At 42.3% G+C, this 14,339-nt stretch overlaps 2 protein-coding genes across 2 annotated transcripts; one reads left to right on the forward strand and one right to left on the reverse strand.

Annotated features, from left to right (window-relative positions):
• Positions 1 to 639: 639 nt before the first annotated feature.
• On the forward strand, positions 640 to 3,303 carry LOC110533419 (putative transcription factor Ovo-like 1). The gene is made up of 4 exons (XM_090186008.1): positions 640 to 831; positions 1,566 to 1,813; positions 2,101 to 2,290; positions 2,386 to 3,303. The coding sequence occupies exons 1-4, from the start codon at positions 723 to 725 to the stop codon at positions 2,706 to 2,708; spliced, it is 870 nt and encodes a 289-aa protein (XP_090042134.1). The 5' UTR covers positions 640 to 722; the 3' UTR covers positions 2,709 to 3,303.
• On the reverse strand, positions 3,291 to 13,057 carry LOC110533418 (sphingolipid delta(4)-desaturase/C4-monooxygenase DES2). The gene is made up of 3 exons (XM_021617593.3): positions 12,652 to 13,057; positions 8,040 to 8,782; positions 3,291 to 4,942 (listed from the first exon to the last, which is right to left on the reverse strand). Exons 1-3 carry the CDS (start codon positions 12,731 to 12,733, stop codon positions 4,799 to 4,801), a joined length of 969 nt encoding a protein of 322 aa, XP_021473268.2. The 5' UTR covers positions 12,734 to 13,057; the 3' UTR covers positions 3,291 to 4,798.
• Positions 13,058 to 14,339: the final 1,282 nt, after the last annotated feature.

The raw sequence follows: 14,339 nt of genomic DNA on the forward strand, positions 1-14,339 counted from the left end.
GAGGAATATCTGTGCATTCACCTGCCACATTCACCTGTCTATTTACAGAATAATTCACTCAATAAATCAACAGCCATGAGTGGGGATGGAACGCTCACAAGTGTTATTAGTTTCTCTAAACCGAGCAGTCAACGGAGGACAAACAGTAGAGGAGTTAGCCCTTTCTATTGCATTTGAATGGCCATTGTCTGAGACCAAAATCCACCAGACAATCCGAGCAGGGGGGAGAAGAAAAGGCTGTGGCTCTTCTGTGCGTGCTCCTGTTACTCCGACCGGGCCCTCTGTCCAGGCACAGCCGGGTCCACATTTGCATGACAGGGTCCACTTGAATGTGGAGGCCAGATTCTCACTGCCTGGCATGCAAAACCAGTGGGGGACCAGTTAAAAGAGGCGCACGCGCACAGTCAACGCAGGTGTGCACCAGTAAAAAAGCCTCCCCCCTCCGCAACCCCACCCCGCCCCAACCATCTAAATGAGTGTTATGGAAATGAGCGCTGTGATTTTCTTGAGCTACCTGGACAGAGGTTGGATAGAGGGTATTGGCACGATGGTGAGGGGATGGCCAACGGTGAGTGGGGGGGAGGGGGGTGTAAAGTGATACATGGTCCTGTAGCTGAACACAAAACCAAAGTGGTGGGACGCAGGAGCATTTGACAGTAGCCTCAGAGTCAGAAAGTAGCAGATTCATACAGAGACGAGAGAGAGAGAGAGAGAGAGAGAGGATGCCACGGTCGTTCCTACTGAATAAGAAAAAGAAGAAACAGGGGGCATGTGGAGGATGGAGGTGGAGAGACCCAGAGCAGACAGACTGGAAAGAGGACAACAGAACAGGTCAGTTCGGGATATGTTTATTCATATTGTTCAAGAAGACAAGGATTCTTCTTATTTTTCTTCTTCTTCTACTACTGTTGTAAATAGTAGTATCTGAGAAAATAGTAAATGTGTACAAAAAAAGGGAAAGAAAAACCACTGAACAAAAATACAAATGCAACATGTAAAGTGTTGATCCCAGAAATGTTCCATATGCACAAAAAGCTTATTTCTCTCAAATTGTTTGGAACAAATTCGTTTACATCCCTGTTAATGAGCATTTCTCCTTCGTCAAGATAATCCTTCCACCTGACAGGTGTGGCATATCAATAAGCTGAATAAATAGCATGATCGTTATACAGGTCACCTTGTTCTGGGACAATAAAAGACCACTCTAAAATGTGCCGTTTTGTCACACAACACAATGCCACAGATGTCTGAATTGTAGGACTTCCGGTGTGTTGGAGCATTGTTATTTTGTTTGATCATTACTGTATTTATTACAACATATCATTTTTGTTCAATAAACCCTAATAATAATAATAATATATTAATTTATACAGACAATCCATATTTGCATTTAGTTTGAGTTGTATTGTTGTCATTTGTAGGGAAGTTACAGGTTTGTTTTTGTCAGAGGACAGAATATTATAGAATAGCCTCACAGGCAGTTTGATACTGGTGTTGCCTCATAGGTTGGTTATTTCTTATGAATGTCTAGGCGTGTTTTGAGTGTGTGTCTCTTACCTTTTCAGTGTGTGAGAATGCTGAGGTGCAGTCTACAACAGTCACCTGCCCTGACTTCCCTAAACCTGTGGTTCTGCCTGAGCCAGCTACCCCCTCCTCAGTATCAGGACTAGTACCAGGACCATTACCAGGGGAAGGACCAGAGGTTGGACCAGACAGGGGCCAAGATTGGTCCAATCTCCTGTCCCGGACCATGGGCCAACACCAGGGTCATTTCTACCACCCTGCTACACTGGCACTGGCATCCCGAGCCAAGGTAAACTTCCACTGCATTTCTATGAGACATTGGTGTCTATGAGATGTCTGTTGGTTGCTGTGAAACACAGTTATGTATAGGTAGATAGTCTCGGAATGCCATCCTTCCAAGTCGTGTTCATCACTCAGAGGAAACCTGGAAAACTTAGTGATATGCTGTAAAAGGAGGTTCACAACTCATGAAAAACCATGTTTGACTGAATGTGTCCTAGAGTCCCTTATGAAAGAGCTGACAGTAAATTGAAGCAGTGTCTGTGTCTTAACCTCCGCGTCCCTTCTCTCACTCAGCCCCGCCCCCGTGTACCCCCCAGCTCGGGTGACTTCCTGTGTTCGGTGTGTCACAAGGTGTTTCCCCTGCAACGCATGTTGACGCGTCACCTCAAGTGCCACAGCATGGTGAAGAGACACCCCTGCCGCTACTGTGGCAAGGGATTCAACGACACCTTCGATCTCAAGAGGCACATGCGCACACACACAGGTGAGGTGTGAAAACACAGACACACACACTGCTCAGTCTTGACCCCCCCCCCACACACACACACTCTCTCCTCACCCTTTCTCCCCTCCCACCAGGTATCCGTCCGTACCGTTGTGAGCTATGTGACAAGGCCTTCACACAGCGCTGCTCCCTTGAATCCCACCTGAGGAAGATCCATGGTGTGCGCCAGCAGTACGCCTACCGCCAGCGCCGCTCCAAGATCTTTGTATGCGAGGACTGTGGCTACACGTCCAACCGTCCCGAAGAGTACTTCCTCCACGTGCGTCAGTGCCACCCGGGCAGCCCCGCCCTGCGGCGCTACTACCGTCGCCAGGCACACGAGGGCACCAACAACGTGCCTGCCGAACACAAACTCAGTCCCTTCTTGATGTATCCCACTGGGTACTATGTGGGTTGATTTAAAGTCCTGGGTGAAGATTCACTAATAACATTCAAGTGTGCTTTTCGGTTTCTGCCTTAGTCAATTCCTTCGTTGTAACCTTGCCACAGAGCAGAAACAGGCTAGTATCAACGCTAACACATCAATTTTACAGTAAGGTGAATGGACAATATGTTTGGGGTTATTCCCCACCCAGTCAGTGCCTGGCCAGTAGGCCAAAATAACATTGAAAATCATCAGCATTGGTGTGGCTATTTTAAAAACACCACCTCCTGGTGTCCACTTTAGGTAATGCAGAGAGATTAAGGAGAGGGTGTGTCTGGTCAATAGTCAACTACGGTCAATGTTGATTAAAGGTATGTTTTTGTGGAGTGGTGACTTATTGATGTGTCCTTCAAAATAAATGGTATCCCTGGCACACATGCCTGTCCCTCCTCTCCTTGCCACCCATCCTCCCACCTGTACAGTTACAACCATCCCATGTTATATTGACTTGCTTCTTATTTATTTGCATGGTGTATTGCTGCTGCATGTTTGACGTTTCATTATGATAGTGTTTTAAAGATGTGCCGCATAAAATACCAAATAAATGTTCCAATCTCAGGATAATAAAGTCATTTTAATCCTAATTTCAATACATGGAATGGCATGTGATACTGTATAATACTGTATGTTACCAGGGCTGTGTTCAGGAGGGTGCAACATTACAGACCCATCAGAAATACCTTGTATAGAAAAATGATTGCCTATCTGCTTTCTATCTGAATGTTATGCGACGTTACCAGGGCTGTGTTCAGTGAGGTGAAACGTTCAAAATGTTTCAAACGTATCATGTTCAACATATATATTTGTATGTTCAGTAGAATTGGGAATCACTAACTCTATACATTGTTTCTATCTGTAACATTTCACCTCACTGAACACAGCCCTGTTAACAGAGAGGGTCACCTTGGAGGTGAAGTTCCACTTGGGTCATGTCCCTAATAAAGTGCACTACTGTTGACCGAGGCCCATAAGGATATAGTTAAAAGTAGTGCACTATATAGGTAATAGGGTGCCATTTGGGACACATAGTATTAAACCATTTTTTTGTTGCTTTATTTAAACTAGGCAAGTCAGTTAAAAAAATGTTTTAATTGTATTTACCATGACAGCCTACCCTGTATAGAGCCACATAATTAGAATTGACTTCTGGCCACAGCCCTCCATTGTGCTACCTTGTGTCATCACAAAAGCAATAAATGGAAACGATAGCGGCACCCCTCTAGGTTTTAGAACTTTGGTGTGAGCCAATCTCATGGTGCTCTATAGCTTGGCCTTTCTACACTATATTAATCTCATTATTCAATAGTATTTGCTTTCTGCAATACTCTAAAGCAGGGTACGAGAGAAGTGCATTATGTAAACAAGAGCCTAAAGGATTTTAGTGTTTGCTTATCATTGTATGTCAACAACCATATTTCTCTGAAGCGCAGCCAGCTAAAACAGATTGTAACTTAGGCACATATTTACTTATTGCAACACAGATCAGGGAAAAATGGTAACATTTGTACTCTAGAAGATCAAGCCAGTAAGCCATAACAATTAGTAAATACTATAACAAGTTACTTCAATATTTTGAGTTAGGAATGAGAAGTCTGCGTGAATCATTAATCCAAGATGGGATTTAGGGAACAATAAAAATAATATTTGTTATTGGACAAGTTCAGGTAGTTCATCCCATTTGGTGCATAAAGAACATGACCCAGGAAATTAATGTACAAATAAGACTTTTCTGGGGGGAACAACTGCAACTGTTTAGATTTACCATCACAGTCATAAAGTTTATGATCAATTATTCATCACAATCAGCTGAGTACCTTTTATTCTACCCAGTATATACAATACATCTGGATAGCATAGTTTACAGTATCTCTAAGGTAACATAACATTCAAAAGTGTTAAGAGTCCTCTCATGCTGGTGAGTTGAATGTGACACCAGCACACCAGTCTTGTCTGCAGAGTAAAAGATCTGGACAAGAAATGAGAAGCCTTTCACTCCCCGCCAGCTGGGTTGTCAAGCCACTTTTGTGGAAGATCATTGGTCAGAAGATCAAGAGCATGGGCTCTTAGTCTTGCTTAGCCAATGGGAAGGTGCGTTTAATTCTGGAGTAAGGTCCAAGCGAATCACAAAACACAAAGTCCCAGAGCACCCGTGTCCATGAGTCATGCTGTGGTAAATCATCATAGAACTCTGGAGCCATCTGTTTCACCTGGACAAAAGAGGGAGCGAGATAAAGTTCATTTTAATTACAATGTGAAGGGATGAGAGTAAATAGCACAGCAATGAGAACTCACACAGAGGATGATAATCAACGGATCCATTAGTGTACAGACAAGTACACAGCCAATATTCACAAAGCATTTCAGTAAGTTCTGATCAGTTTGGCCTTTTAGATGATAATAAATAAGATTACATGGACGGGACAGGGGCTGATCCTAGATCAGCACTCCTACTCTATGAATACTGGCCCCTTATCTATGGCTAGTCTGTCTACTGAGGCAAACAAAACAAACGAAACAAAAAAAACACACACCTCACTGATTAGCTTGGCCTGTCTCCCAAGTGGGTGGGCCCACAGGTGGCTGCGCTCCTGCCCAGTCATGTGAAATCTATAGATTAGGGCCTAAATTAATGCATTACAATGGACTGATTTCCTTCTATGAACTAACGCAGTAAAATCTTTGAAATTGTTGCATGATGCAGTTACATTTTTGTTCAGTATATCTTTATATCATGACCCCAGGTAGAAGGGCCTAAACAAAGCTTACTCAGAGTGTGGGATACATGTTTTTTTTTAAGGCCATCTGTACAAAGAACTAGTATACAAATTACATTTGATTAGCTTGACCAGTGGGAGAGACTAGGTCATTTCAAGATGCCAATAGTTTGAGGAAAAGTGAGACTCTGAAACATAAAACGTGTCAAACAGGTTGGAAATATCCCTGTACCCATAGTAACAAAAGTAATAAATGGGGTAAAACATAACAGGAGAACATTGTTCAAAACACATTACCGCTTGTGTCCTGTCAGTTGTTTAATTTATGAGCCACATGCCTGTAACCAGAAAACAAAAAATGTCCACTCCTAACAAGAATGAAATTCAGAACTTTAACGTGAACAATCCTAAAATATGGTATAAGCTGTCGAACTACGTCACCAAGTCAGGATAGAACTAGACCAACCAGATCAGCTCTTTCATAAGAAGGCTTATGTCACCCTGTCATTCTAGCTTTTCTGTCTGCCTTTGTCTTGTCTAACTGTCATAACAGGATCGTCTGACAAGTAGGCCTACAAGTTATTAAACCATGTTCACATTGGCAGTTTGAAGTGACTCAAATAAAATAATTGCCTAGCCGATTGTTCATTTTCCTGCAGTCTGAACAGCCAGAAATCACATGGAATCTGATCAATTTCAAACCATCTAGCTTGTTAATGGTTTACAAAACAAATTTGTGAATGTGCTACAACACTAAAGAGCTAGCTTGTTGACTGCCTTGGCTAGCCAATAAGGACTTCTTTTGAAAGTTGGATCATCTTATCCTTTGAAGCTTTAAAAGTGTTCTTACGATATGATTTTGAACATTCAGAGCAACGTCAATGGCTGGCATTGTTCACCTTAACTTGTGGGTGATATGAAGCACAAGCACCAATCATCCTACACCACTGTGCACACATCCCATCACTACCATGACTGAAGTAGCCATGTCAGAAAATGACTGCTGTCTGAACACAAATCCCATTTTGTCACTTGTAACTGTTTGGACAGTCAGTATTCCAAAACGTATTTGAAAAAGAGCATTACGTTCTGCAGTGTGAACAAGGCTTTAGATACTGTATTGACAGAATAGGAACACCACTATGGCCAGGCGAGAAAACATAGGGGTGGGCCTGCAGCATTCCTCCACAGTTTATGACTGAAACTCATATCTAGAGGCTCGTTGTGAGGCATCATGGGATTTGTTCCATAACTGAGGTTTTATAACATTTTATTTTGCTTGAAGAGATAGTTCACCCAAAGTACAAAGTAACTTATTTGTTCCCATTGCATTTTATAACCACAAAAGTTAAAGCAATGTGAAAGATTGTCAGTCTGAAAGACAGTGAAGCTCAATGACTTGGTTCAAAATGTTTATTTTACTGTTATTAGCACAGCTGCTGGCAGTGGCTAGGTAAACAAGCCTTAAGCGTGGATTGCAGTCTCTCCTTGTTCATAGACTGCTTTCAAGGTAAGTATACAAATAAGTAACTTGGAGATATTCTCCCTACACTGCTGAGGACTATTTTTGTCCACGCATACAGGAGTAATAAAGGCCTGCCAAAGAAACATTTAAAAACATTTCTTATTTACTTTGTTTTCAGGGGGTGCTGCAGCACCCTCAGTACCACTACTTTCTGCCACTATGCTAGGTGAGATGGTTTATTTGAAAAGACATTAATCACAACCATAACTGCTTTATTGCTCCTTATACCTTATGATCCTGTGATACTGTAAGCTAACAACTTTTACTATCTCTACAAAGACCGAGGTTCTCATTAACTGTTGTTTTGTGTGTCACCAGTCCTCCCTAATGACTGCTGTACACAAACGATACAGACCTTAGCTCCTATTCATAGTGTTAGCCACACACAGCTAATTGCTCAGCGTTGTGCTTCCACCCATAACAGCAGTCAAGATGAAGCCATCTATGTGTTCGGTTTCACCACACCACTGTAGTAACTTTTTCGGTATCCATCGTCCCTTTGATGTCAGTCCGTCAGGATTGCCCTTTGTCAGTGCTGATCTGGGATCAGTTTAGCTTTTTAGATCATATAAATAAGATTATAAGGACAGGTGACTTACTCCGTGTCTGAGACACTATGAATATGGGCCTTGAATCTTTCACAATTGTCAGTGGAATGCCAGCAAGGTTTAGAGTTGAATGCCATGTGACTGGTGTGATTCAGCGATCATTAGGGCCAGGGGTTTGCCCTAAACGGAATGATACTGAGGGCACATTAGTCAACAGAAAACAACTGTGGCTACATTTCACCATTGATATCCTACACAAGTTCACATCCTATATCACAATTCACATCCAATCCAGGGTTACTTTGAAATCAATTCAAATACTTTATCTGTGCCCATTTGTTGTTGTCTGGCATATTAAACAAATAAGTCAAACCCTGCCCATCTGGCACTCCGGGCAGACTCAAGCAAACACTCAAAGTAACGAAAGATTTTAAGTATTTGAACCAAGTCTAGTTAATATCTTACAAATCACCTTCATCCTAAACAATCAGTTTATCCTTCATGAAAAGTGAGTTACCTGAGGGAGCCGGCTGCCGGGGATGCTGGGAAAGTCATGGTGCTCCATGTGGTAGCCCACATTAAAGGTGATATAGTTCAGCGGCCCGTAGTACGAGTACGTCTCGATCCCGCTCAGGTACATATAGTGTTCGGCGATAAAATGCCCCGAGATCGGGTGCAGTCCCATACACAACAGCGAACCTGCTATCAGGTAGACCAGAGGCTTAAGCCCCCAGAGGTACACTATGAAAGCATTGAATGCTAGCTGCACCATTAAATTCAACAGCTCGAGCCTGCCTACAGGTTTAGGGTTGACCACCAGGGGACGAAGCGCGTAGAATAGCGGCTGCAGGAAGAGCCACAGGATCTTGCGTGCGGGGGAGCTGAAGAGACGAGCCTCCAGGTGGGTCGGGACGTCCACGTCGAGTCCATGGCCACCCAGGTAACGGTGGTGGTCCACATGGTACTTCTTGAAGCTGATGGAGTAGGGCACGCCAATTGGTAGGTTGGCGAAGATGCCAAAGAGGCGGTTGCACATAGCGTCCTTATTCCCAAAGGCCACATTGTGCGAGATGTCGTGGATGGCGAGCGTGAGGGAGTGGTTGATGCAACCGCCAAACATGTAGGCCCAGAAGATTAGCCACTTCCAGCTGAGGTCACGTACCAGGAAGCAGCAGAGCACCTGGGTTAGGACCATGGCTGTCACCACCCACTTGAGCTGGGGGTCAGGGCCCATCAAAGACTTGATCTCTGGGTGCTTGGCTGTGGAGAGGGAGGGAAAAAAATAAAAATAAATTGAGGCACAGCATTACTTTTACACTGGTCTCTCGTGACAGACTTAATATTATAATGCAGCTGATTTCAGATATAAATAGTTATTGATTCCTTAGAGTGTTATGACATCTAAACAGGGCTGTTCAATTCCTGTCCAGGAAGGCAAAAGCACTTCTGGTTTGTTTCTACCAGTCAGTTAATTGCACTCACCTGGTTTCTAGGACCAGAAATTAGTCCCTTATAAGAAAATAATGAAAACCAGATGTGCTTTGCCCCTCCAGGACCAACATTGAAGGGACAGCAGTGGAGAACGTGGAAAGTTGTGTATGCCAAGGAACTTGTCACAGGCAAACTGAAATGGTCCACTCAGAGAGTGTGGTGAAGGCACAACAGCGCCTCTTCAACCTCAGGAGGCTGAAGAAATTTGGCGTGTCACCTAAAATCCCGACAAACTTTTACAGATGGACAATCGAGAGCATCCTGTCAGGCTGTATCACAGCATGGTACGGCAACTGCACCGCACTCAACCGCAAGGCTCTCCAGAGGGTGGTGCAGTCTGCACAACGCATCACTGGGGGCAAACTACCTGCCCTCCATGACACTTACAGCACCCAATGTTACAGGAAGGCCAAAAAGATCAAGGACATCAACCACCTGAGCCACTGCCTGTTCCCCCGGCTACCATCCAGAAGGCGAGGTCAGTACAGGTGCAGCAAAGCTGGGACCGAGAGACAGAAGCTGTTTTTCAACCTCAAGGTCAGACTGCTAAACAGCAATCACTAATTCAGAGGCTGCTACCTACATTGAGACCCAATCACTGGCCACTTTAATAGATCACTAGTCACTTTATACAATGCCACATATTACATTACTCATGCATATACTGTATTTTATTCCATCTATTGCACCGTGCCTATGCTGCTCATCCATATACTTAGAGGTCGACCGATTATGATTTTTCAACACCGATACCGATTATTGGAGGACCAAAAAAAGCAGATACCGATTAATCTGACAATTTTTTAAATATGTTGGTAATAATGACAATTACAGCAATACTGAATGAACACTTATTGTAACCAAATATAATACAAATAAAAATATATTTAGTCTCAAATAAACATGTTCAATTTGGTTTTAATAATGCAAAAAACAGTGTGGAGAAGTAAAAGTGCAATATATGCCATGTAAAAAAGCTAACGTTTAAGTTCCTTGCTCAGAACATGAGAACATATGAAAGCTGGTGGTTCCTTTTAACATAGTCTTCAAAATTCCCAGTTAAGAAGTTTTAGGTTGTTGTTATTAGGACTATTTATCTCTATACCATTTGTATTTCATATACCTTTGACTATTGGACGTTCTTATAGCCACTGTAGTATTGCCAGCCTAATCTCAGGAGTTGATAGGCTTGAAGTCATAAACAGCGCTGTGCTTCAAGCATTGCGAAGAGCTGCTGGCAAATGCAGGAAAGTGCTGTTTGAATGAATGCTAACGAGCCTGCTGCTGCCTACCACTACTCAGTCAGACTGCTCTATTAAATATCAAATCAGAACTAATTCTAATATAATAAACACACAGAAATATGAGCCGTAGGTCATTGATATGGTCAAATGCGGAAACTGTCATTTCAAAAACAAACCACTTATTCTTTCAGTGAAATACAGAACCATTCCATATTTTATCAAACGGGTGGCATCCAGAAGTATAAATATTGCAGTTACATTGCACAACATTCAATGTTGTGTCATATTTATGTAAAATTCATTTTGGTCTTTGTTAGGAAGAAATGGTCTTCACAGTTTGCAACGAGCCAGGCGGCCCAAACTGCTGTATACCCAGAACGCAAGAGAAGTGACAACTTCCTTAGTTAATATTGCCTGCTAACATTAATTTATTTTAACTAAATATGCAGGTTTTAAAAAACACTTGTGTATTGATTTTAAGAAAGGCATTTATGTTTATGGTCAGGTACATTGGTGCAACAGTGCTTTTTTAGCGAATGCGCTTGTTTATATATATATATATAAAAATAAAAAACACCCTTTTGGCAAAGTAGGCTGTGATTCGGTGATAAATTAACAGGCAATGCATTGATTATTTGCAACGCAGGACAAGCTAGTTAAACTAGTAATATCATCAACCATGTGTAGTTAACTAGTGATTATGTTAAGATTGATTGTTTTTTTTAATAAGATAAGTTTAACGCTAGCTAGCAACTTACCTTGGCTCCTTGCTGCACTCATGTAATAGGTGGTCAGCCTGCCACCCAGTGTCCCCGTGGAGTGCAACGTAATCAGCGCCCCAAAAAAATGTTGATTACCGGTTATGAAAACTTGAAATCGGCCCCAATTAAATCGGCCATACAGATTAATAGGTCGACCTCTAATACTTAGATATACATATTCTCATTCACCCCTTTAGATGTGTGTATTAGGGAATTGTTGGATATTACTGCACTGTCGGAATAAGAAGCACAAGCATTTCGCAACACTCGCATTAACATCTGCTAACAGTGTGTGTGACAAATAAAATGTTATTTGGATATTGAACAGCCCTTTGACTCCTGGCTGTCCCCAGTCCACCTGGTTGTGCTGCTGCTCCAGTTTCAACTGTTCTGTCTGCAGCAATGAAACCCTGACCTGTTCACTGGACGTGCTACCTTGTCCCGGACCTGCTGTTTTCAACTCTCCCTACTGTCTCGACCTCTGAATGCATGTCTATGAAAAACAAACTGACATTTACTCCCGAGATGCTGACCTGTTGCACTCGCTACAACCACTGATTATTATTTGACCCTGCTGGTCATCGATGACCCTTTCAACATCTTGAAGAACAATCTGGCCTTAAATGGCCATGTACTCTTAGAATCTCCACCCGGCACAGCCTGAAGAGGACTGGCCACCCCTCAGACCCTGGTTCCTCTCTAGGTTTCTGACTTTCTATTGAGTTTTTCCTAGCCACTGTGCTTCTACATCGCTTGCTGTTTGGGGTTTTAGGCTGGGTTTCTGTATAAGCACTTTGTGACAACTGCTGATGTAAAAAGGGCTTCATAAATACAAATACATGTCATTGGAGGTTTAACACTGGCCAACAGAATCATACAATGACTTACATCTGTCCATTGGGCTAAACTCAAATCAAAATTATGGGACTGCAATTTAGGAAATAAACTTAAAGCTAACTAATAGTATGAATATTTGTCTGTAGCGCCTCAGAGCAAGATGGCCACAATCATTCAAATAAAGAAGCTCCCATTCAAAAGTAGTATCTGCATTTCCTCACCTTGAACCCAAGTTTCCAACTACTTAGCAAGGAAAACTTGTCTTACCTGTCAAACAGGTGGTTACACCAGTTTCGGTCTTGACTATATCCTGTGCCTCTAAGACAATATTTACTAGGCTATAGATAACAGGAGGAATACACGAGTAGTAGGATGTCATGTCCCAAGAAATCAAAATACCTGATGACCACTTGACTGATAAAGTATAGGTTATTGATGTAGGATGTGAATGATGGTGATCACTCATCATTGCATGGGAACGGCATCTTTCTGGTGGTACAACATGATCAGGCTTAATTGAATTAAGAGTAAATCAGTGAAAACATGCATAACCAATGGTTAAAGAAAAAGTGATTAATTTTTTAAAAAAGTTAGAGACTATGTAAAGTCTTATCCATATTGTGAAATGTATATAGCCTAGTTAGACTATATGGCTAAGCCTAAGGAAGCATCTGTTGGACTTTACAGGAGTAAACAAGCATTTATGCCATTCGACAAGACAACAAAATGACATTCCTTTGGCCAATGTATTTTCGAGCAGTAGGCGATTGAAACAGACAGAGAATGGGCTGCTTACCTAATATCTGCTTCCTCCGACTACAGTGCGGTTGCTCCGTATATACCCACTCGAAGTCATCCCTCGTTACCGTGTTCCCCATCTCTTGCTCGCGGTAGGACTATCTGCCAGTTCCCCGAGCTGTTATCACAAAAAAAACGGAGTAGAGACACACAGTCCGCCTGTACAAAAAAGCGGGGGAAAATGAAGAGGAAAGATCCAAGGTGCTCGTACCAAACACCCCCGTCCACAGGTAGGCTATAAGGTCATACAGATAGACTGCGACACGCCTAATTAAGTGGGCGCACTTTCATGACAGTTGGTTTAACAGGTAAATGCCAAAATAGTGGAAACATTTGAGTAAATGAGGGATACAAAGTATATTGAAAGCAGGTGCTTCCAAACAGGTGTGGTTCCTGAGTTAATTAAGAAATTAACATCCCATCATGCTTAGGGTCATGTATGAAATGCTGGGAAGGCCATTATTTTGGCTACCATGGCTTTGCTGCCATAGGATGACAATTCACCCAATCCCAAATTATGGAATTGTTCGTGGAGGAATGGTGTTGAATCCCTCCAATAGAGTTCCAGACACTTATAGAATCAATGCCAAGGTGTATTGAAGCTGTTCTTGCTCGTGGTGGCCCAACGCCCTATTAAGACACTTGGTGTTTCCTTAATTTAGTCAGTTACCTGTATATCAACAGGTGTTGTTCGAACCAGTTCGTTTGGCACAGAACTTTTAATTACTATCTTCTTCTTCTATGAGTTTTAACGGCGGTTGGCATCTAATTTGTTGCATTACTGCCACCTACTAGACTTGAGTACAACTCCCTAATACTTTGCTTGAAAAAATAAATGTACTAAGTAAATACGCTACCATCTAACACTACACTCACTAATTTCAAAATTCTATGAAATAAAATGAACACCACCCTACTCCTCTAATTAAATGTATTTATTCCTACCTCATGCCATCATCCTGAAAGGGTGGGACATCACCACTTAACACACCCTGTAACTCTTCTGATGTCAAGTCTCACACACCCAAATACCTCTCTGCAGCTGCCACCACAATCTCAATATTCTGAGACTTCTGATCCATCCCTGCAGTACAGTTGATAACCATTAATATAAATGCTAAAAATCCAATCTTACTGAAACTTATATCACTTTTTGGCCTATCCCTCTGTACTGGTATGTCTCTACTACTCTCACCACTCCTCCCCCTTAACCCATCTTCCTCTACTTTCTTCACTGCCTCAACATATGACAGCTTCTGCTCTACTCTAACCCTGTAAACCTCAATCTGCCTCTCTCGCACGAGACATTTCTGATCTCGAGCTCCATGGGCACCCCTACAATTAACCCATACCACTAGAAGTTGATCGATTAATTGGCATGGCCGATTTCAAGTTTTCATAACAATTGGTAATCGGCATTTTTGTACGCCAATTATGGCCCGATTACATTGCATTCCATGAGGAAACTGCGTGGCAGGCTGACCACCTGTTACGCGAGTGCAGCAAGGAGCCAAGGTAAGTTGCTAGCTAGCATTAAACTTATCTTATGAAAAAACAATCAATCTTAACATAATCACATATGGTTGATGATATTACTAGTTTAACTAGCTTGTCCTGCGTTGCATATAATCAATGCGGTGCCAGTTAATTTATCATCGAATCACAGCCTACTTTGCTGAACGGGTG

This window comes from Oncorhynchus mykiss, chromosome 10 (assembly GCF_057628025.1).
Source record: "Oncorhynchus mykiss isolate SJ-2025 chromosome 10, ASM5762802v1, whole genome shotgun sequence".
NCBI lineage: Eukaryota > Metazoa > Chordata > Actinopteri > Salmoniformes > Salmonidae > Oncorhynchus > Oncorhynchus mykiss.